Below are 21,781 nucleotides of genomic sequence, written 5' to 3'. Positions count from 1 at the left end.
CCCATTTTTCAAGAGGATGCCAAGCTACAATGTTGACATCTTTGAAAAACCTAATTATATAATTCTTATCAAGCCACAAATCCCAACAAATCAACGTGATAACTTCACAACCTTCTCGCCTCTTTAAAAGAAGACACATGAAACACCATTCTTGCATATCCAATGTTCCGCCTTCCATTTCATCCACTTGAGCTTTTGTCCAATAGTCAACATTAAGGGGACAAATGCGAAGAAGATGAAGTGCGGGCTTTTGCATACCATTACACGCAGTACAAGTAGAATAAATAAAAATGTCTTTATAAGATAAAGCTTCCGTCGTTGGGAGAAAGTCAAAGCACGTTCTCTATAAGAAATTCTTAATGTGCATGAGAATATTCAAACTCCATAACTTGGTCTATGCAGCTGCATTGTTTCTAGAAAACTCACTCATGAGATGTCTACAAACAAGCTTCAGTAAGAATCAATGCTTTGAGTTCAAAATCCAAATCCAACTATCCGGTAAATTTCTTAAACTAAGGGGAACTTGAAGGATTTGATTTTGATTAGCAGGGACAAACACATCTTGGATAACTTCTAATTCTCATTGTCTGCCACCACCCGAGAAAAGCTGCCAAACCTTACAACCCTATAACTTCATAACACTAGTAGTGAAGATGTACCCTGATCCTTCATCAACCAGCTAGGGATCATCCCATTTGTCCATGTTTTTACCATCTCCAATACGCACCCTAACACCTTTTCACATCACTTTTTTAGTGGCATGGATGTTTCTCCAAACATAACCAGGATTAGAGCCCATCTTAGCATTTTTTTTAAAAATTGATATCTAACTTTAAACATCTGACACATAAAGGTCTCTGGCATATTAATTAATCTCCAAGCTAGCCTAGCTAACATTAGAATTTCTCTTCTCATCTTACTCTCTAGGAGTCCCTATTATCAGCTCTAATACTCATAGCTGATCCCATATTCTGGCGTTGAACTCCAATGCCATAACATCTTATGTGTAGTAGTATCACTCACAGCCTTGTACCACGGTGGCTTGTACTCGTGATTGAGAAGACCCATCAAAGGTATATCTATTATGGGGACCTAAACTAGTTGATACCATACCTTTTTCGAGTCAACCCACATGCATTCCAGCCCGGTCACTTCCTTTTAAGGAAATACCCAATATAATGCTTGTATTTGAGGCATATCAATGTAAGGGACCAATACTCGTTTCCGAAATTTAATGTGCAAAAAATTTCAAAATCAGTTTTTTTTTTCCATAAAATATCAAGGTTGGACCTAACAATTTTCAAACCCGATTTTCCAGAATTATCTCTTTAGGTTTGACCTAACTTTTTCAAAAAAATACCCAATTCTAGTCAAGTAAAATCCATTCAATTGATCAACCCACATATCCAATTCCAATCAACTAAAGTCCATTTACTTGATTAGCCAGCATATCCAATTCCAATCAAGTAAAGTCTATTTATTTGGCAACCCCGCATATTCAATTCCAGTCAAGTAAAGTCCATTTACTTGATCATCCATAAAGCTCAATTACATTTCTTAATTATAGTCTTTGGCCTTTAGGGTCACCCTTTTCGTGACCATAAGTCACATTCTAGTCTTTGAACTCTGACCTTCAGAGTCATCCTTTCTGTTGGACTCTTATCCTTTCAAACTCCTTTATTTTGATTTTTATAATCAACTATGAGTGACCTAATCTTGTTTATTAGTGTATAGGAACTCATAGGAACAATTCAGAGTCTTCTAGCGAAACTCGAGTTTTTGAAACTCATTATCTAGTAGGCTTTCGTGGGCGCTACACATCTTGAGTAGCGGGCGCTACAGTTAAGTCGCGGGCGCGACACTTCTTATAGCGGGCGCGACATTCATGCTGATAAAACCCTAAGTCAGGTTTAAATGTTGATAACTTGCTTAAGGAAAATGATAAACTAAATAATGAAATCTCGGTCATTTGCTGTTTGTCCATATAATGCATTTCTTGAATTAAAAGATTCATTTTCAAGATTTCAAAAAAGAAAGGAGACTTTGGATACAGTTCTTGTATTTCAAAGATGTCCAACCATAAAATTTGGACTTGGCTATAATCCAAATGCTTCTAGTTCCAATGGGAATAAATTTGTGAAGTCCATTTTACCTCAAACTTCTTCCATAGAAGTTCCTCATTAATTGGTCAAACCAATTGAGGCAAAGAAGGTGCATGATCAAACTCCTAGGGCTAAGCCATTCTTGGTTCAAAAGGCTAAGGGCAACAAGAGTACAAAACCCTTTATACATGGTCATGCTTCTCAATATAGTCAAAAATGGAACAAGAAGACTAGAAAGAACTCACATGTTCGTGCTTTTTCAAATGTCAAATCTTGTTCCTATGCGTGTGCTTGTTCTTATGAGGCCTCTAGAACTAGGTCATCTCAAATGCAATCAAATGTGAACCATATAATTCAATGTTTTTATTGCATGAAATATGGTCATACTAATGTTCATTGCTATGTGAGAAAAGTTCAATTAAGGTTAATCCCTTTGAACTATTCAAACATTAACTTTCAAGGACCCAAAGTTTCTTGGGTACCTAAATAATTTGCTTTATAGATACACTCAATATCCATTAAATAAAATTCAATATCATATGGTGGATAATCAAGGAGGAAGGATGCATTCTTTGAGCATCAAATGATTTTTTTTTTTTTGAAAAATGGCAAGATAGGTCAAATTTGTATCAACAATGTGTGTTTAAATTTGATTTTATATCCTTTAATCATAGATTATTTCATATGCCATGTTTTTCACAATTGTTGTTTTAAGGGGGATAATCAATTTTTCAAATCCTATTCTCCTAAAAAATTATGATATGCTTTGAAACCGTTTTTTTATGATTGAACTTTATTTTGGTTTAATTCAATTTGATGAATTATGCCTATTTTTGATCATTTTAATCAAATTAGTTCAGTTAATTGAGTTTTAGACTTGATATACATATCATATTAGTGCCTTGCACCTCAATTGAATGAGAAACTAAAGTTTGTTCTCAAAATCTCTTTCAATTAGCTCCTTTGTCCATGTTTTAGGCATGCTTTTTTTGTGCTTGATAAAGTGGGAGAACTTTCTATGCTCAAATTGCTAAGTATTTTTGAAAATTTCTTGCTTATGCCTTACGTATTGATTATTCATATGTGCATAAAGTGATGGGGAAACAAAATTAATTTGTCTTTTACTTAACTTATCCATTTTAGCATGTTAATTGTCAAACTCAAAAAAATGGAGATTGTTGGACCCTTGTCCTTTCAAACTCCTTTATTTTGACTTTGACAATCAACTATGAGTGATCTAATCTTGTTTATCAATGTATATGAACTCATAGGAACAATCAGGAGTAGATTCGGAGCCTTCTAGCGAGAATCAAATTTTTGAAACTCATGTTATCCAGTAGGCTTTCGCGGGCGCTACACTTAAGTCGTGGGCACGACACTTCTTGTGGCGGGCGCGACATTCATGCTGATGAAACCCAAGTCGACCGTTAGAGGGATCGCGGACGCGAAGTCCTTGGTAGCAGGCGTGACCTTCTCGATCATTGGATGCCCAACAGATACATTTGAAGTCCCCCAATAAGAAGTTGCCAAGTGTCACTGACCATTGAAGATTTTCCGAGCTGGCATGCGTCGCAGGCGTGACTCTTCTGGTAGCGTGCGCGACCTAACTGCAGAAAGCAAAAGTTACTTTATTTGTTAGTGGTTTGCTTGTAGTTTGCTTTAAGTATAAATATAAACCTATTTGTAATGTTTTAAGGTTAATAATTTACAAACCTTGAAACAACAAACACACATCTTTAAATTACATTTGTTTTGTTGTAGTTTTGGAGTAAGGTTGTAAACTCCTAAATCATTGTAAGTTAGAGTTTAGCTTTGGAAAAATTCAACCCTTGTAAGTTAGATATTAGTTTTGGAAAATCTCATAGTTAGTGTTTAGCTAAAAAGCACTAAGTTTGAAGTTAGTTTAAAAAACTTCTTGTGAATCTCATTTAGTGGATTCTAAATCTCAAACTTTGTTTGAGTAGTGGAGTAGGATCAATTTGTTATCCAAACCACTTTTAAATCTCTTGTGTCAATCATCTATCCCTTAAACTCTTTCTAATTTTTATATTCCGCATTCAAAGAGTTTAATCTTTCGATTCACATTCAAAAACCACGGTTTGTCATAACCCATATGGTCTTTCACTTTCTGTGACCATAAGTCACATTCTAGTCTCTTACCTTTAGGGTCGCCCTTTTCGTGATCATAAGCCACACTACTCTCTGACTTTTAGGGTCACCCTTCTTCGTGACCATAAGTCACATAGTCTTTGCCTTTTAAGGTCAACTTTTTTCATGACCATAAATTAAATTCCAATCTCTTATCTGTAGGGTCATCCTTTCTTTGACCTTATAACTCACATTCCAATCTCTGACCTTTAGGGTCAACGCCTTTCGTGACCATAAATCACATTCCAGTTTTTGACCTTTAGGGTCACTCCCTTTCCAAACTTTTATTCCAGTTCGCGCATAACTCTTATATCGATAATGCCGCTTGTCTGTTTTAAAACTGCTAGAAGGTAGTTTGGATGTACACATCGGCAATAACATTTCAGATGCGACAGTCCAAACCGAAAATCATAAGAATCATACCTCGCCTAGAAGTGTGTGTGGTAGTAATAAGTTGGAAGGAACAACTTGTCTCTATGATATCAATTGTTCTACATGCTACATGCTTACTAACAATTCATATCATATGCATGCATCTCATTCGTATCATGCATTAAGTATGCAATGCATCACATACTAACTCCTTGTGGATGTAGCCACTGCATGCATCATGTGCTAGCCAGTTGTCTTGTAGCCGTATGTTCATCGACTCTTTCTATTAAATTAATCTGGCATCTACAATGTCAAGCATCGACTAGTGTTAGTCAGAGCCAATACACGAAAGCAACCACAAGTTGAGACCATGGATCGAATGAGATTGAGCTAAGCATCATGATCTTCTCAAGAAAAAGCTCAGCTAATACAACATCCAAATTGAAGGATAGAATTAAGATTTCCGTATATGGCATACAAAACAATACATAAGCTCAGTCATTGGAATAACACATTTCAATAACTTTTTGAAACAAAGAAGCGGACTACGACAGAGTTCCAATGCAAATATGGTGACGTCCAAAGTGAGAAAAGTGTTTCTCGTTACTATTACAACTAAAAATTCTGATGAGTTAAAAATTTGAGAACGACTCATGAAAAAGTTAGGAAAGGCATACTAAGAAGGACCCGGATGAACGACTTAGGCAATAATTAGGGACAGTCTCAATGAGTTAAAAATCCAAAAAGGGCGACTCATGCAAAAACTATGAATAGCCTGCTAAGTTGGATCCGAACAAACAACTTAAGCAAAAAGAGAAGGCACGAAAAAAATAAAAAAATAAAAAAATGGTTGAAATAGTACCAGTGTCTCAAATATGCAAATATTAGTCTGAAAAGATTGGCAGATTTTCATCATCTCGTATTCCAAGCCAGTCTTGGAAACAGTGTCCAATACTTATATCCTCGATGTCAGACAACCACAATCCATAACAACGAAGCAGAACAATCAGAGGTTTCAGCTATCGACGACTTGCTAAATTATATGGTCATGGATTAAATCCTAGAGAAATATTTGATTGCAGATATGGTGTCCTTCGTCGACTTCAGCATCCGTGACATCTCTTATGAGATAGAAAGTGGTGACCTGACACATATTTGGGGCATTCAGAGATATTTTCTCTTATTTCGAATCAGCAATATCTTTTAGCATTTTATTTTTTTACATTGAAATTTTTGAACAATTTATTTGATTTATTCGAGTTTATGAGTCGATGATAAATTCCTATTTTGCCCATTTATGCGATGTCTTACCTAGCGGACATGTTATTTTCAATCTCCATGCATGTGTGAATGATAAACGTATCTATCCATAATTGGCACATTCAATATTTGGTATAAAAATACAAATAAATAAATTTCTAAAGATAATTATATTTCAATCGATTCTACCTTCGAAAAATGAGGAACATAAATCAGATATGAATAAATTATCCCAAAAAGAATAGAAATGACATGCTAAGTAGGACCCACATAAACCGCTTAGGCAAAAAAGTCAGAGATTTTGCACAACCGAAGAAAGACCTGAGAATGAGAGGGAAGAACCTAAACAAGAAAATAAATTGATCTATCTAGACAGAAGCTAAGAGATATAGTTTACAACCAGCATAAAAAATCTAGCACTCATCAAATGCCCATACACCTATCTTATAGTATGATAACCTAACCAGTAAGAGGAGGAGATCACTAAAAGCCTTTATAGAGATCATTAATCGAGTAATTAAAAGGTTGTGCGAAACAAAATACGAGAGGCAAAATAGTCAATCAAAAAAAATCCACAAGGACTAATTAATGCAAGAGTATGATTGCTTGAAACAAAAAAAAATATTTCAATTGTATCAATTCTTCATGGCCAATAAAACAGATATTTTTATCATATATACATGTTATGATATTGACCAACACATGTTTTTTTAAAAATGAAACAAAAAAATTTAAATAAATTTCTCAAACCAAAAACTAAATGTAATCAATTTTTTTTGAAAAAAAGTTAATTTAAAAAATAAAATTTTAAAAAATTTAGTTAAAAAAAGACATTTCAATATAAAATATAAAATATCAAAGTGATAATAAAAAAAATAAACGGGGTAAGAAAAATAATACACTTATAATTATTTAGTTCAGTTCTAAAACTGTTCGCCTGGAATTAATCCGGACTCGAATCTTTGAGTTTATAATAGGGATCGGTATGAGATTTGATACTTTAACGAACATATGTAGATATTCACAAGACTTTTTTGGTTAAAAACAATTAACCACGTGATCTAAATAGTAATAATCTGGGAACTACGAACTTAGACAAGATTAATACTGAAAACTACTCCTAAATTAAAACAATCTGGAGATTGTAGGATAAAAAGTACTGGGCTTGATTTTTTGATTGATTGATTTATTGATACCAAAAAATAATGAAACTCTGAGCTATTTATAGTTCTACATAATCAAGATTCCTAATCTAACTATAACTAAAACTTGTAAAGAGAATACTCTTAATGAATTACAAATTCCTACTGAAGCAAAAAACTAATCTAACAAAGCCTCTGTTGGGCTTAATTCCCTTAATACGCCTACATGCTGTCCTGACCCATGATGCTTTTGGGCTGGTGTAAACAAAGACTAAGTCCATGTTTAATTTATGGAATATAATAGCATGAAAGAGAATAGCTATTTCATAAGGAATGTAATAACCATTTTTTAATTTATGAGAAGAGTATTTATTCCATAAAATCATGAAATACAATTCTATGAAATACCTATTTCATGAATCAAAATAAATAATTGTTATTTTATACGGAATAATTATTCCATTTTGCGCCTATTTTATGAACAAACACGGCCTTAGTTATGGGCCGAATTTAGAAAGTCAGGAAAAGAGTTAGAATACAAATGGGCTTTTGTTTTGAGAATGGGCTTTGCTTTAAACACTTGAAAAGCTATACATAGAAAAGCTCATACGCAGGCATAAACCAAACCCTAATTTTCTCTATATAACCTTTCCTATGCTTTTTTTCATACCATTATCTTTTGCATTCTCCTCTTCTAGTTTCGATCTGATTTATCTTTTTAACTCCGCAGATCTGAGCTTCAAATGAATCATTTATTTTTTCGATTGAATGATTGATTTACATCAGATTTTCAAAATCGAGTAATTTCAAAAATTAGGGTTTTTATCAGTTTTGATTTGTATTTGAAGGGGCTGTATTAGCAGTGATGAAGCAAATGAATTGTGGACTAGAGTTTCTGATCTTGTATTTGAAGACTAACCCTTGGCTGTCTGAGCACATCATCCCCTTCTGTAAACCCTAATTTTCAATTCAAAATCCAATTTTTTTATTTCATTTCTCAAAATTAATTAGGGCTAATGATGATAACATAAATTATCTTAGCGGATTTCAGTGAGGTGGAATTAATTTTCATCAACGATCTGAATGTTACACACACTGAAGCCTAATTGTTTAGTTTTGTAATGTTTGCGTAATTTTGGAAATGGAAGTGATGATGAGGTGAAGCACTTGAAGAAAGTGTTAAAGGGTAGTGGACGAGTCTTCGGACTGGCCGTGAACTCTTAATTATTAAACGACTTCTCCTTCCACTGAGCTTTTTATTTTCAAAATTACGGTTGAATTGCACCCTTTTACCAATTCTGAAGGATTTTTCTGTTCCTTTTAGGTATAATGGCTTGGGTGCTACATTGAAATTCTTGTGGCTTATCCTGATTATTGGCTTTGTTATCCCTGCCATCTAATCCTGGAAACACCTCATACATATTTTTTTATATTTTAGGGTTTTTTTTTAAGATTAGTATAATTTTTGTTTTGTTTTAAGATTTAATGTTGAGAGGATTTGAGTTAAATTGAAAATCTCAATTTAGAGCGAGTTTTTAATTAATAATTAAAAGGTTTTGAGAAATTTCCAATTAAATTTGTAATGATCAATTAAATTTTAAAAATTTATTTTACCTTAATGTATTGTTTTAGCATCTACTGATCTTTGTAGGAGTACAACATTAAGCTATGCATTGGACGGGAAGTTCTTGGATTTCTTGCTCACCATTATTTACCTCATCAAACTGATAAAGAAATTAAACCGAGAGTAATTACTGATTTGTATCAGTAGTAAAACAGTAAACTGGTAATAAGGATTTTCATGGGACAATTACCTCTTCCAGACTTTGAACAAGAAAGTCATTTATTTTTAGCATCTTTTGTTCATCTTGAAACTTCTGGTTTACTGTAATCAATGTACAATATTAATAAAAAAAATCAATTTCTACTGTTATTATTGTTTTATGTTATTTTCTGTTTTGTTTATAAATGTTGATGATTTGATATGTTAGTTTGAATCAATTTATATAGAGCAAATTAAGGTATTTTGCATTTGTCCTAATTTACAATTTGATATTCTCTATTTAAAAGTAAAATAATTTGATATTTCAGTTTTGATTTTGTAAATTATAATGGTCTTATGTTAAATATAGGAACGAAATTAAAAATAAAATGTGGGATATTAAATTGTTTATATAATTAAAATTGAGATACCAGTTTATTTTTATAATTGAAACATGAGATATTAAATTGTTTGAAAGTAAATTTTAAATTATTAATAGAAATAACAGATGAGCTTTATAGTTTACAAAATTAAAACTAAGATATCAATTTTTTTGATTTTCAAATAAAAAGAGTTTTATAGTTTACAATATTAAAACTGAAATATCAATTTTTTTGATTTTCAAATAAAAAGTATTAAATTGTGAATTTTAACAAACGTGAGTGACCTTAAATAATTTGCTCATTTATATATTACTATTGAAAACAATTGTTTTGTGATGGTACGAGTAAATGTTAATAAAACAAATACAATCAAATACTTCCAGTTTCGATTTCTCGTATATTCCATGCTCATTCTTTTTCTTGTTTGCTATAAATTAGTATTAATCTTAGACTATGTTTGGTTCATGAAATAGGTGCGGAATAGAATAATATTATTCAGTATAGAATGACCATTTTTAGTTTTGATTCATGGAATAAATATTTCATGAAATTGCTATTGCATGATTATTGGGAATAAGTATTCTCAAAATCTAAAAAATTATGGTCTTAGCATTGTTTTGAAAAAATTGTTCAAAAATTGTTAAAAGAAATCATACGTAAGACAATAAATAGTTCAATAATATAATAAAGTATAATCAGAACTATAAATTTTGTTGTAGTAACCAACTTAAATGTAGTATGTTAGATTGTAAAAAGAAGCACAAACAAAATCTAATCAGGCATTGGCCGGAATTCTGATTTTGAGATTTCCAAAACTGAAGAGCAACGAATTATTATTTTAAAATGATCGAATAATTTTAATAAAAAAATTAATCCATATTGTTTGGTGTAATTCAAAGACTCATTATCCCCAGGGCAAAACTCAGCTAATTATCGATGATTGTTTAGCTAGCATTGCAAACCGGAATATTAGGTTTAATTTCATGCCTTAGGTAGATGGGATGGATATTATTGCAACAAAAAAATACAATTTGAATATTATTACAATAATTAAAAGGTTTGAATATAATTGTAACAATTTATAAAAAACAATGCGGTGAATAATTATTTTAAAGAGGATTAAAGGATCGAATAAACGTTTTTCTTTGAAAAACAAAAATGAATCAAATCAACTATATGGCTTGCTCTTTCTTTTTAATAAAAAAAGGCTAACATATCACCTAATTTAAAAATGGGCTTTTTATATGTTTTACGGGATTTCTTAGCCTAATAACTTTTGTACGGGCCAAAAATTTTCTTTACTTTTCATACAGCCTTTTATTACTTTCTTGAGCTAAATTTTTAAATTCTTCTCTTTTTTACGAACTTCTTTCTTAGCTCTGATATTGGCGATTTCTTTTTCGTTTTTCTCTGAAAGTAGCGGTTTCTTTTCTTTTTCTTCCCAAGATTTCTTCTTCTGATAGTCGTCGCCCTTCATCAAGTCTCAGTGCCGCTCCACTGTCGCCTTCGTTGTGCCGTCGCCGTTCTTTTATTTTTGTGTTTTTTTTCATATCTGAATCGGAGTTTATTATCGGAAGGAAGAATAGATATCAGAAGTTTTTAACGATTTTAAAAAGTTTTTTAAAGGCATATGATCAGATTTTGAGACAAAAAGATTCACCGTTCTTCTTCTTCTTCTTCTTTTTCATTTTCAGATCTATAAATTGTTTTATTAACTGTTTTTAAGTCCCAATAATTTTTTTACCATTAAACACGTGTAAAGATTATCTTTAAGGAATGCAATACTAATTTTCATGTACATAATTTTTTTTATGATTTTATGGAATGAAAATATGTTATTTCTGCAGTTTTACTATGTTTGGTTATATTTCTGCGTTTTTTTAATTCTACAGCACGATTTGTTGATGATGGTAGATTGATAAAATTATTGTAATGTTTTAGTGTTGTTGATTTTATGTTAATTTTATGTTGATAATCAGTTGATATTTATTGATTTTAACATTGACAAATAATGATGTCCGTGAAATAAACTAAAAAAATAAAAATTTAACTGAGACTAGATAATGATATGTTAGCATTGGAAAAGAAGACAAATAAAGATGTTAGATTATTGTAATGTTATAATGTTGAAATTGTGTTGATTTTCGGTTAATATTTTGTTGATTTTAACATTGGTGAAAAAGACAATAATATCATTGAATTATTATAATGTTACAATGTTGATCTTGTTTTGATATTGTGTTGATGTTATGTTGATATCAACATATGTAATAAAGTAATTGATTTAAATTTTTCAATATTTTTATATTAATTTTTATTTTTCAATGTTTTTTCAATTTAATTTCAATTTTTTTATATTATTTTCACATATAATGTGTTTTTTTTTCGTTAATGATAAAATCAACTAAATATCAACATAATATTAACGCAATATCAATATAATATCAACATTGTAACACTATAATAATTTAACATCATTATTTTCTTTTTCACAAATGCTAAAATCAACAAAATATCAACCGAAAATTAACACAATGTCAACACTATATCATTACAATAATTCAACTTCATTATTTGTCTTCTTCCATGATGCTACCATATCATTATCTAGTCTCAATCTAATTTAATTTAATTTTTTAGTTTATTTCACAGACAATATTATTTTATTTGCCAATGTTAAATTAAAAAAAATCAGTTGATATCAACATAATATCAACATAAAGTCAACATAAAATCAACAACACTGTGATATTACAATAATTCAGCAATCAATCATCATCAACAAATCGTTATGCAGAATTAAAAAAACGCAGAAACACAAGAAAAATGCAGAAATAACAGAATTTTATTCCATAAAATCACAAAATTATTATACATAACATGAAATGAGTATTAGATTCTCTAAAAATACTCTTTTATACATGTTTAATGGTGAAAACAGTAAAAAATTAACAAATTACAGATCTGAAAATTAAAAAAAAAGAACAAAAAAATTCAGATCTGAAATCAAAACGATAAAAGAAAGATGTCGGCGAGACGAAGACGGAACACGGAGGCGGAACGGCGGAGGTGGAACAATGGAAGAGAAACGATGAAAATGGAACGGCGGAGACGGATTGGTGTGAAGAACAAAATGTAAGTTAAGAGAGAGAAATGAGAGAGAAATTTGAGGAGAGAAAAAATTATTTAGTTTATGAGGATTTGATTTGGAGTAGCATATATAGTTGTTCCGTATAAAAGTAATAATCTCCAACGTGGATGGTAATTTTCATATTGAAAACTCTTACCCGTATAAAAGATATATTTTTACAAATGTTAGATGTTTATGTAAAAAGCCCTTTAAAAATACCTGAACAAACTGGCTTTGAAGATTTTGAAACCGACAAGTACAAATAATTATATTAACATCAAATTAATATACAACATTAAAAATATGTTTTAATTTAAATAAAACCGGTACAATCTCAAATCAGTAAAAAATAACCTAACCTGTTTACAAAAAAGCTATTCTCACAACAAGGCTTTATACAAAGAATTATCAAGAAAAAATATTTCTTATTTGACCTGTAGCTAAAATTAAATAACTAATTTTGTAAAAGTGAATCCAGTGAAAAACATCTGATTTTTGAAATTGTTGTATGACGAGCAATAAATTATAAGTAACATTTTTCTTTTAGAATAATTATTAATAACCTATTTCTTGCTAGCAAGATAAATGCCCGAAATAACAGCCACACCAGAAACTGCAATACCAAGTGATGTAAGAACCTTCGTTGCGCTTACTGCCGGCTTCTGAGATGGCATTTCCAAAAGATCCTTCACCTGCAGTTCAGATGAAAAAAAGGCAATTACGAAACGAAGATTTACATAAATATCTGCTCTGAAAGTGCAAGAGAGCAGCTTTCTTTAATGAACTATAGACTTATAATGCTTAAATTATTGTTAAGGATGTACAAAGACAAATGAAATGCATAATTTGCGGAACACTCTCAACTTGAATTCAATCATTCATTCATGATTCATCAAATGACTTAAGAGTTCGGAACCTGTTTAAAAGAATTAAAATGACGAGAACAACACCAACCTGAACAGGTTGCTTCCAGTATTTTTTAATTCCTTGCAAATGGCCCTTCCCAACTACTGCAACAACAGAAGCATGTTCACTTGCAACTCTTAGCAGTGTAGATGACATGTACCTACATGTTAGTATAGAATAGATTATTAGAGTGTTATTACAGTGTTTCGATAGAATTAAGGATCCAAGATAGTGGATATCAGTTTATGTATAAAACAAAAATATACTTCTCGAGCAAAGGGTACATATGATTCAAATAAATTATGAGCATGCATCTCTGGATGAGCCTGCCCAATGGATCTCCGATCTATTGCAGTAAACATTAAATTATGAGCATGCATCTCTGGATGAGCCTGCCCTATGAGCTTAAGCTGAATCACGTCAACTTTTTATACACTCCACAATCCAAATTTTGTAATTATAACAGTGATATCAATCCCGCATAGGAGAAACTGAGACTGCATGATAACCGAGAAAATAAAAATGTCCAAGACTTCTGCATAAAGAAGGAGATATAATCTAGGGCATAGCCGAAGAGCGAAAAGGGAAAAGTGTGCAGCGAGAAGTAAAAGTCTCCAAGAAAGAAAGGCAATTGAAAACTCAAAATCACATTGAATATGATATGGACATAAAGTGGTTTCAAAATTGTGATGTAATATTTAGTTGGGGTATTAACGCTAGAAGGATTCCTAAAGGGTACTCACATGTTACATTTCAATGGAGCTCTAGCTTTCAAATTAGAGACTCGACAGCACTTCGGACAAGTGATGACAACTTCCTGTGTTTCCTCGTTTATAACTAACTGCCTTACATAAAGACATTTTCTAAACTCAACTATGAGCTCAACTAGAAATTAGATACTGATACAAAGATCAGAGATGAACAAGATAGCTGTCCATCAGACAGTATTAGACAAAATAATGTCCATTCAAGGCAATAGAGTGGGCTACACCACAAACAACAAAACTGCATGAAACTTTATAGAAACTAAATTTATCAGACTCGTGATATCAACAATGTTGCAAATTATAAACCAAAATGTTTGGCAAGAAGAGGAAAACTAACTGGTCTCTCTCATGTACAAGGGTTTCCATTAAAGTGGGGAACTCCTTGCTCATTTCTTGAATAACAAGAGTCAGCATGTCAACATTATCCATATCTTTCAGCTGAAGAAATAACAAACTTGATGTATCAATTAAAACGCAGAAATTTATTATCACTTTATACATTGTGAAGTCCGTTAACTGCAAAAAAACTTACTCAGGAGTGGTTTAGAAGAGCTTACCATTTTATTGAGCTCCTCAGAGCTTGGTAAAAAAACTGCCTGAAATAGTATTGAGTACAATAATTTTGTCTTATGCCAAAGAGGCATTTTTGCCCATGTCCTTCGTAATGTGATCTGTTCAAAATTTTCAATTAACGCCATTATTTAAGTGATTAAAGTGTTTGAATATGTAAATGCAAGTCGTGAAGATGATAATGGACAATTCACACGATCTAATTCAAAAATTTCGCCCAATTGAGAACATCTAGCATATTTTTCACTTTAACTGACTCCAGCACTAATGAGGTTTTCTATTTAGAAGCCACCGCAATAGCCACTAAAAGCGGACTGTGAAGAAGTTTGAATACAGCTTACGACCAGAAATGCTATCAAAACTAGAAGGGCAGCCAGTGATGAGCAATTGAGAAGCCGAAAATGTATTACATGGCATTAGATATTGCAAAAGGCCACCACAGTTGTTTATCACTCAGTTTCCTTTGTATAAAGTACTTGAACGTGAACAAAAACAGAATAATTGCTTTTATGCAGAATTTGTAATAGATCTTAACCAGACATGGATGGCGCTAGGAAATGCAACCAACTCTACCATGTGCTCCTTGAGATCAGATATCATAAGCAAAATTCAAGGATACTACCCACAGTAGACCACGTCTTCCAACACAATCTCATCATCAACCTCAAAAGAGGCTGTACAAGTGAATGATTTCTTACATAAAAAATGAGACATGAACCGCGGCCAATTAAACGTTTTGCTCATGATGCAAGTTAAGCAAAACCATGGTTTAAATTGTATAGGCTACCCTTGCCATAAAGCCTATACCTTCTTTATGATCGCTCCCTAACAAAAAATGGACCTTGGTCTCTAAGCTTCAACTGTGCATTTACAACCATGCTTGCTTAATTTTGATAACAAGAGAGTTGAGCCAGAGAGGAAGAAGATGATGAGAAGAGTTGATTATTACAATTTTTATTTGACAAAATTAACTTTTTACATTTTAGCTCTATTTTTCCCTTATAAAAAATGACAATAAAATTGTGTACAGGCGTTAGTTGGAGTACCCATATTAAAAGAAATTTGTTTAGGTTTCGATTGAAGATATAAGAATGACTAAGGGATTCTAGTGTATTACTACTACGTTACTCAGACTCTTGTTGCCATGCCGCACTGGTGTCTACACGACACGATACCTGAAACGGGTCCGACACTTCTTTGTACAGCTGAACACTTAAAAAGTAAAAGAAGGAAAAATATAGATAAGTTAGCAAAAAGAAGCAGAAAAAGGACAGTCGAAAGAAGGGAAGATGAATAGATAAGCAAAAAGGACAGCAGAAAGAATGGAAGAAGAATAGATTGCTAGATGTCGATCAAGTACAGTACAATTTGTACTACCAATAAACAATTACTCCTTTCCTTTTATAAAATTTCCATATCATTTATAGTTGTCTCTTGTATATATTTTTTAGTATAATATGCGCAAAATTTAATTTTCAAAGAGTTAAAAATCCATTGCACCAACATCAGTTTCGTATTTATGGTAACAATCCCGAAACTCAGTGATTGATCTTTAATATTTTCATAACATGTCCAAGCACCCATGTATACATATGGATCCATACCCAAGTATTTAAGTCCCAATTCAAATCCATATTCCCAAATTTTCAATTTACAGGATTAACATGTCTCTGGCCCACAAAAATTTATTCCCGATGCCCGTACCAACCAAGTAACATAGCATTACTTTTAATAAATTAAAATGAAAAAGGTGTAAATTTAGCCTGATAGCAAAAGAAGCATCTTACTTGCACAGGGCGATCACCAAGTATCACCTTGCCACCATATGCCTGGGCTTCTTCAAAACCCACACGAAATTCAGAACCAGGAAAAACCTCAAGCTTATGAGCAACCTATACAATTGATGAACAAATTGATTTAGTAAATATGATAACTTTCAAAAAGAATCTTACCATATTCTGGTTTCCGTAAGCTGCACATACGACAATTTAAAAGAAGAAAAAAGATAAACAAAAAATAGATGAAGATTAGTATACGTGCCTTGGCAAGAAACCAGCCATAAAGTATCCCAAACATGTTATGTTGTTTCTTCCACATCTCAATCATTTCTCGCATGGTTGGTACCTGCTAATTAAAATTTAATACATGACGAAACAGAAAATTGAAAGGCAAAAATGGAAAAAACATTTGGGTCATTCTTGACAGTAGATGAAACTTAAAGGTGAGTTAACAGTATACTTTTACCATAATTTTTGAATCGAATTTAAGCCACCAAATTTTCAACAAGGAAATAGTCTTTAAGCAATGACAAAGACATTGACAGATTGTCCAAAATGGTATAATAATCACTTCTACAATGATCTTCTATGGGAAATAACGGGGTAGCAGTTCTATTTGGGAAGAAAGGTAACATGAAACTAAGTTCATCACAAACTTAAGGTTCGTAGAAATTTATGCATGTAGTTATAAGCATTAGGCGCACTCAAGGCGAGATACCTATAATATCGCCAAGGTGGAAAGCGCAAAAAAAGCGCTCGTTCGAGCGAAATAATGCGGAACTATCTAAAAAAATATTATATATATCCAATAAAAAGTCATAAAATATAAATATAAAACTCTTAATTTCCAAATATAAACCACAATCATAGAACTAATAACTTTATAATATTTTTTTAAATACTTGTATCATGCAACATGACGTGAGCTGCTGGTTTTGGTAAAGTCTGCTCTTATTTTTTTCTACTTAATTGTGTGTTTTGATTTAAAGGTTAATCTTTATCTTAAACTTAAACTCTTAGTTCTAAGACTCATAAATAGTTAAAGAACTTTTACAATTCCTAATATAAATCCATTTATCTAGGCAAAAAAATAAGAACGTGTAAACTAATTAATAGGAAAGTCTCGTTAATTTCAAATAATAACCACTAATTAAGGCAATCAAATAGAGATGCCTAGATTAGAGTAAAATCACATCAAAAACATTGTTTTTTCAGATTCCAGGCTAGCGCTAAAGCCCTCCAAGCACTCGCCTGACTGAAGACACCTCGATTGGCTGGTATAGAGGCGCCAACAGTGTTTAGCGTGAACCAGGTGAGCGCTATGTTGGAGGTGAAAAGGAACACTAGAATAAGAAAAATGCGTTCACAAACCTTCAAACTCTGAGGAGTAAGCACTGCCACTCGACTAGCACACAACTCTAAAAAGACGACCTGTAATCAACAAACAATAACTTTAAAGCAGGTTCTTAAAATGACCTAAATTTGCAGAACAATTAATAAACTGGAATATAACCAGCTAATTTTCAAATGAATCATCTATTAATTAAATCATAGTGAATTTCAAAAGGAAAAGGACCTGTGGTGTCAGGTGGCGGATTATAGCTCGAACTTCTTCACATGACTCCTGCAATCAAACAAGAAAAATAAAGTCAGCTGTCAGCTATTAACCTTAAAATAGAGGCTGATTCTTTTTTGCAAAAGAGTTCAGCCAAAGTTTGCAGATAATCCACACTATTGACAACAGCCTTTTAGTGTCCTTAAATGACAATGGCACAAAGAATTCAAACTGTGTGCCAGAGCAACACAACGATTCAGTTACACAATGTAAATTAAGAAATTCTATATAACTAGACTTGTTCACCAGCAACGTGAACTAAAAATATTCTTTATTCGCATTAATTTAAAACAAAGAAAATTGTTAAAGGTTGGATTATAATCATAGTTATTAAAGGCGTTAGGCGACCCGAGGCGACGAGGGGTCCTAAAGCCTGAGGCGCAAGGCGCGAGGCGAGGCGAAAGCCTTTTGGAAATAAGGCGACCAACTAATATAAATATATATATATAAAAACTCTATATATTTTTAAAAAGTTCAAGTATAAATTGTATTTTCTGGACTGAAAAATATTTTTAATTTACATTTAAAAGGCTAAATTGGCCTTTTTTGTTAAAAAGAAGAGTCATTTGAAAACTTAACCATTATTGATGTTAAAAACAACCCATTTATTATAGACTAAAGCCTTTAAATGTATAATATTGGTCTTGGGCTGGCTAAAGGAGGCCCAATAAGACTTTAAGAAACCTCTATTCTCTTTCCCTAACCTATTCCAACTTTCCAAACCCTAGACATAGCACCGCCGCACTTCTTCTTCTTCTTCCTTCATTTTCTTTTTCATCTGTTTTTTTTTCTTGAAGTGTCTGGGTAACAGAGGTCACAAAGGCGCGCGCCTCTGGCCTCTGGCCTCTCGCCTGAGGCGATTGAGGCGCGCGCCTTTGTGACATCGCCCGCCTTTGGGCAGTTGAGGCGACTCGGCCATCGCCTGAGTCGCCTCTCGCCTGAGGCGCGCCTCAGGCGCGCCTTTAATAACTATGATTATAATAATGTGCGTACATACTTATAGATGTATATAAAGATATATTGTAGTTAATAATCATATACTACATATTATTATTAGGGTTAATTACATATAAAATCACCACCTTTACATGAAATTGCAAAAATAACACGACCTTTGAAACGTGGCAATTCAGGGCACCACCTTTCATTTCTTTTCAAAAACAACATAGACACATTTTTAGTGGTGTTTTTGCTGACGTGTCATGACACGTGGCACTTCTATTGGGTGTCCAAATCAGCAAAATGTTATCTGAAAACGTGCTCATGTTGTTTTTGAAAAGAAATGAAAGGTGATGCCCTGAATTGACACGTTTTAAAGGTCGTGTTATTTTTGAGAATTCGTGTAAAGGTGGTGATTTTATATGTAATTAACCCTTATTATTATTATTATTATTATTATTATAAAGTTTGAAGGACTCAATTACGACATTATAATTTTATTTAGAAAAATGTCATCTAAAATAAAGTGCAAGAATTAATTTAAATGTGTAGAATTCTTCAAGTGTAAATTACTAATTAATAATAAACAAATATGAGATATCATAAATTATAAAAGTAGAGATGACAGTGAGGCAGGGAAAACCCCATCCCTATTTAATTGATGGAGATAAATGATAAATCTATCCCCATCCCCATGGGATTCCCCATAATCATGGGATCCTCATCTTTGTTTAATTTTTAAAATATAAAGGATTTTTACATATCTGCAATTATATGTATATGTATCGGGTTCCCATGAGGTCAGGGATGGGGATCTCCATAGAGTAGGGACTACATTCTCCGTGCCCTCCCCGTCCTCGTGGATGGGGAAGAAACTTCTCCATTCCCGTATCCATAGGGACAATTCATAAGATGGGAATCTCCATTGAGTAGGGACTACACTCTCCATGCCCTCCCCGTCCTCGTGGATGGGGAAGAAACTTCTCCATCCCCGTATTCATAGGGATAATTCATAAGAATTCTCCTCCCCATGAACAATAGGGAATCATTTATGTGGTTTTTAATTGATGTGTCTTTTTGTTTAAATAACTTCTCCATTACCATTTAAATATATATAAAAAACATAGAAGAATAATTTTCATCTTCTTCTTTTTCAAGATTTCAATTATGGAACATGTTCGGCATTTAATTTTCTTACACAATCTTCTAAAAGAGAAATTCTTTTACTTAATTCATTAGTTTTCTATCAAATCCATTAACCAAAGAATTTCATCTTCTCAAATCTCAAATAACACCAAAAAAAAATCAAATAAAACAAATTAATTAATTAATTAACCTGAGATACATGAGCTGTTCCAACCAAATATACATTACACAAACCGCCCTCGGCCGTCGATTCACACGTCAAATTAACCACGCTTCTAAAAAGATCCTCTGGGAACTCATCTCGTTGCGGCTGCTCGTTATCACTCCCTTCCCGTCTTGAAACGACGTCGTTTGTTATAACAGTTTCATCAGTAAGCTCATTTGCAACATCAACAATGCTCTCGCACAAAGCCGCCTCCGCACCGGAATTAGGGTTTTCTATATGAATAAAATCCTCATTGCCAGACGATTCCGGCGGGTTAGGGTACGGGTCCATCTTCGGAATTGTCGGGTTAAGGTTTCGGTTTTGGTTTTGGTATCGATCTCCGGCTACGGTTGCAAATGAGATTGGTTTAGGGAAATTAGGAGATGAGAATCTGATACGTGGAGTATAAGGCCGCGAAAGGAATGAAAGGTACAAAAATCGGTGTGACTCGGGAGTGTATCGCTGAGTTAGAAATCGAGTCGAACGATTCATAGAGGGGACATGAGTTGGATTCTGACTGAGTGAGCTGGTTATAAATATATGTAGCGAGTGAAAGGAAAGTGATGACGTGGTAACTACTGCCAAATTTATAAATACAAATGAAATCAATATTGATCAGCCAGATCCTGGCAAATCTAAATAGGCTTAATTGGAAGATTCGATTTCTACCGATTTTTAAAGTTTAATCTATACTTATCTATCTATATACTATATATAAAAGCACGAATAGGGAGGACAAGCAAATTTACTGAATAATTCTTTTCAGTTTACTACTTAATAAATATTTTATAGTCATTAATTAATTAATTATTTAAATAACCACTATAGTAATTAAAGTTCTAATTAGAATAGGTAGCTAAATTGTCTCCAATTTAGTTTTTAGTATGTAAAAAATAACTAAATTGTCTCCAAATTAGTAGGAATACCCATCTTTTAATTTGATTGAACTACAAAATTAAAATACTGTATTTGGTTAATATATTATTATTTAAATTTCTATCTTATTATTTTTAAAATTAAGTTAACTATTTAATTATTAAATTATGGTTGTTATAAAACTAAAAGAAGAATAAATTTAGTGTGGAAAAAAATTTAATAACCGAATATATTATATTTACTTTTACAAAAATTCTTAACTAATTTAATATTTATTATAAATAAAAAATTGATATAATTATAATAAAATGTACTAATATATTTATTGACGAGTTACGTTACGAGCCACGTGCATAGCACGTAATGCGAAACTAGTATCTAAAAGTACGCCGGAGGCATGTATATTTGTGTTAATATTGTTTTAATTTTAAAAAATATAAATATAAATTAAAAAAAAAAGGTAGAAAGTACAAAAAAGCTCTCGAATTTTTCTCAAAAGTACAGATCAACTCTTTTACTTTATCTGAACACAATTAAGCCCCCATATTTTTAAAATTGAACAATTAAATCTTTATTATTTTAAAATCGAACAAATAAATCCTTTTAATTTACTTTTTGGACACTTACCTCCTCAAATTTTTGGTAAATATTTTATATATTAAAATTATTTTTGAACTTTT

General features: G+C 32.2%; 1 protein-coding gene and 4 non-coding genes across 5 annotated transcripts; 4 read left to right on the top strand and 1 right to left on the bottom strand.

Annotated features, from left to right (window-relative positions):
• The first annotated feature begins 7,877 nt into the window (after window positions 1–7,877).
• Window positions 7,878–7,961, top strand: LOC126658956 (small nucleolar RNA Z157/R69/R10). The gene has a single exon (XR_007634521.1). It is a non-coding gene; the product is annotated as a small nucleolar RNA Z157/R69/R10 (small nucleolar RNA).
• Window positions 7,962–8,034: 73 nt separating this feature from the next.
• Window positions 8,035–8,128, top strand: LOC126658961 (small nucleolar RNA R11/Z151). The gene has a single exon (XR_007634526.1). It is a non-coding gene; the product is annotated as a small nucleolar RNA R11/Z151 (small nucleolar RNA).
• Window positions 8,129–8,168: 40 nt separating this feature from the next.
• On the top strand, window positions 8,169–8,280 carry LOC126658964 (small nucleolar RNA Z152/R70/R12). Its single transcript, XR_007634528.1, has one exon. It is a non-coding gene; the product is annotated as a small nucleolar RNA Z152/R70/R12 (small nucleolar RNA).
• Window positions 8,281–8,315: 35 nt separating this feature from the next.
• LOC126658980 (small nucleolar RNA snoR80) lies at window positions 8,316–8,447 on the top strand. The gene has a single exon (XR_007634543.1). It is a non-coding gene; the product is annotated as a small nucleolar RNA snoR80 (small nucleolar RNA).
• A 4,197-nt stretch (window positions 8,448–12,644) lies between these two features.
• LOC126655696 (uncharacterized) lies at window positions 12,645–20,796 on the bottom strand. Its single transcript, XM_050349949.2, has 9 exons — window positions 20,211–20,796; window positions 17,897–17,944; window positions 17,692–17,751; window positions 16,583–16,666; window positions 16,330–16,434; window positions 14,530–14,643; window positions 14,310–14,410; window positions 13,254–13,365; window positions 12,645–12,991 (listed from the first exon to the last, which is right to left on the bottom strand). The coding sequence occupies exons 1-9, from the start codon at window positions 20,715–20,717 to the stop codon at window positions 12,863–12,865; spliced, it is 1,260 nt and encodes a 419-aa protein (XP_050205906.1). The 5' UTR covers window positions 20,718–20,796; the 3' UTR covers window positions 12,645–12,862.
• Between the last annotated feature and the right edge of the window lie 985 nt (window positions 20,797–21,781).

The sequence above is a fragment of the Mercurialis annua genome, linkage group LG7, assembly GCF_937616625.2.
Source record: "Mercurialis annua linkage group LG7, ddMerAnnu1.2, whole genome shotgun sequence".
In the NCBI taxonomy this organism is placed as follows: domain Eukaryota; kingdom Viridiplantae; phylum Streptophyta; class Magnoliopsida; order Malpighiales; family Euphorbiaceae; genus Mercurialis; species Mercurialis annua.
Note: the sequence above shows the minus strand (reverse complement) of the source record. Positions and strands in the feature narration are given on the sequence as shown.

Bases quoted from the DNA above. Each gene is read 5' to 3' on its own strand.
- LOC126655696 (XM_050349949.2), bottom strand. From the start codon at position 20,717: ATGAATCGTTCGACTCGATTTCTAACTCAGCGATACACTCCCGAGTCA. The intron at 16,435-16,582 runs GCACGTATACTA...TCAATTGTATAG, and splicing joins ATGGCTGGTTTCTTGCCAAG to GTTGCTCATAAGCTTGAGGT. The intron at 14,644-16,329 runs GTAAGATGCTTC...AATTTTGAACAG, and splicing joins TTGGTGATCGCCCTGTGCAA to ATCACATTACGAAGGACATG.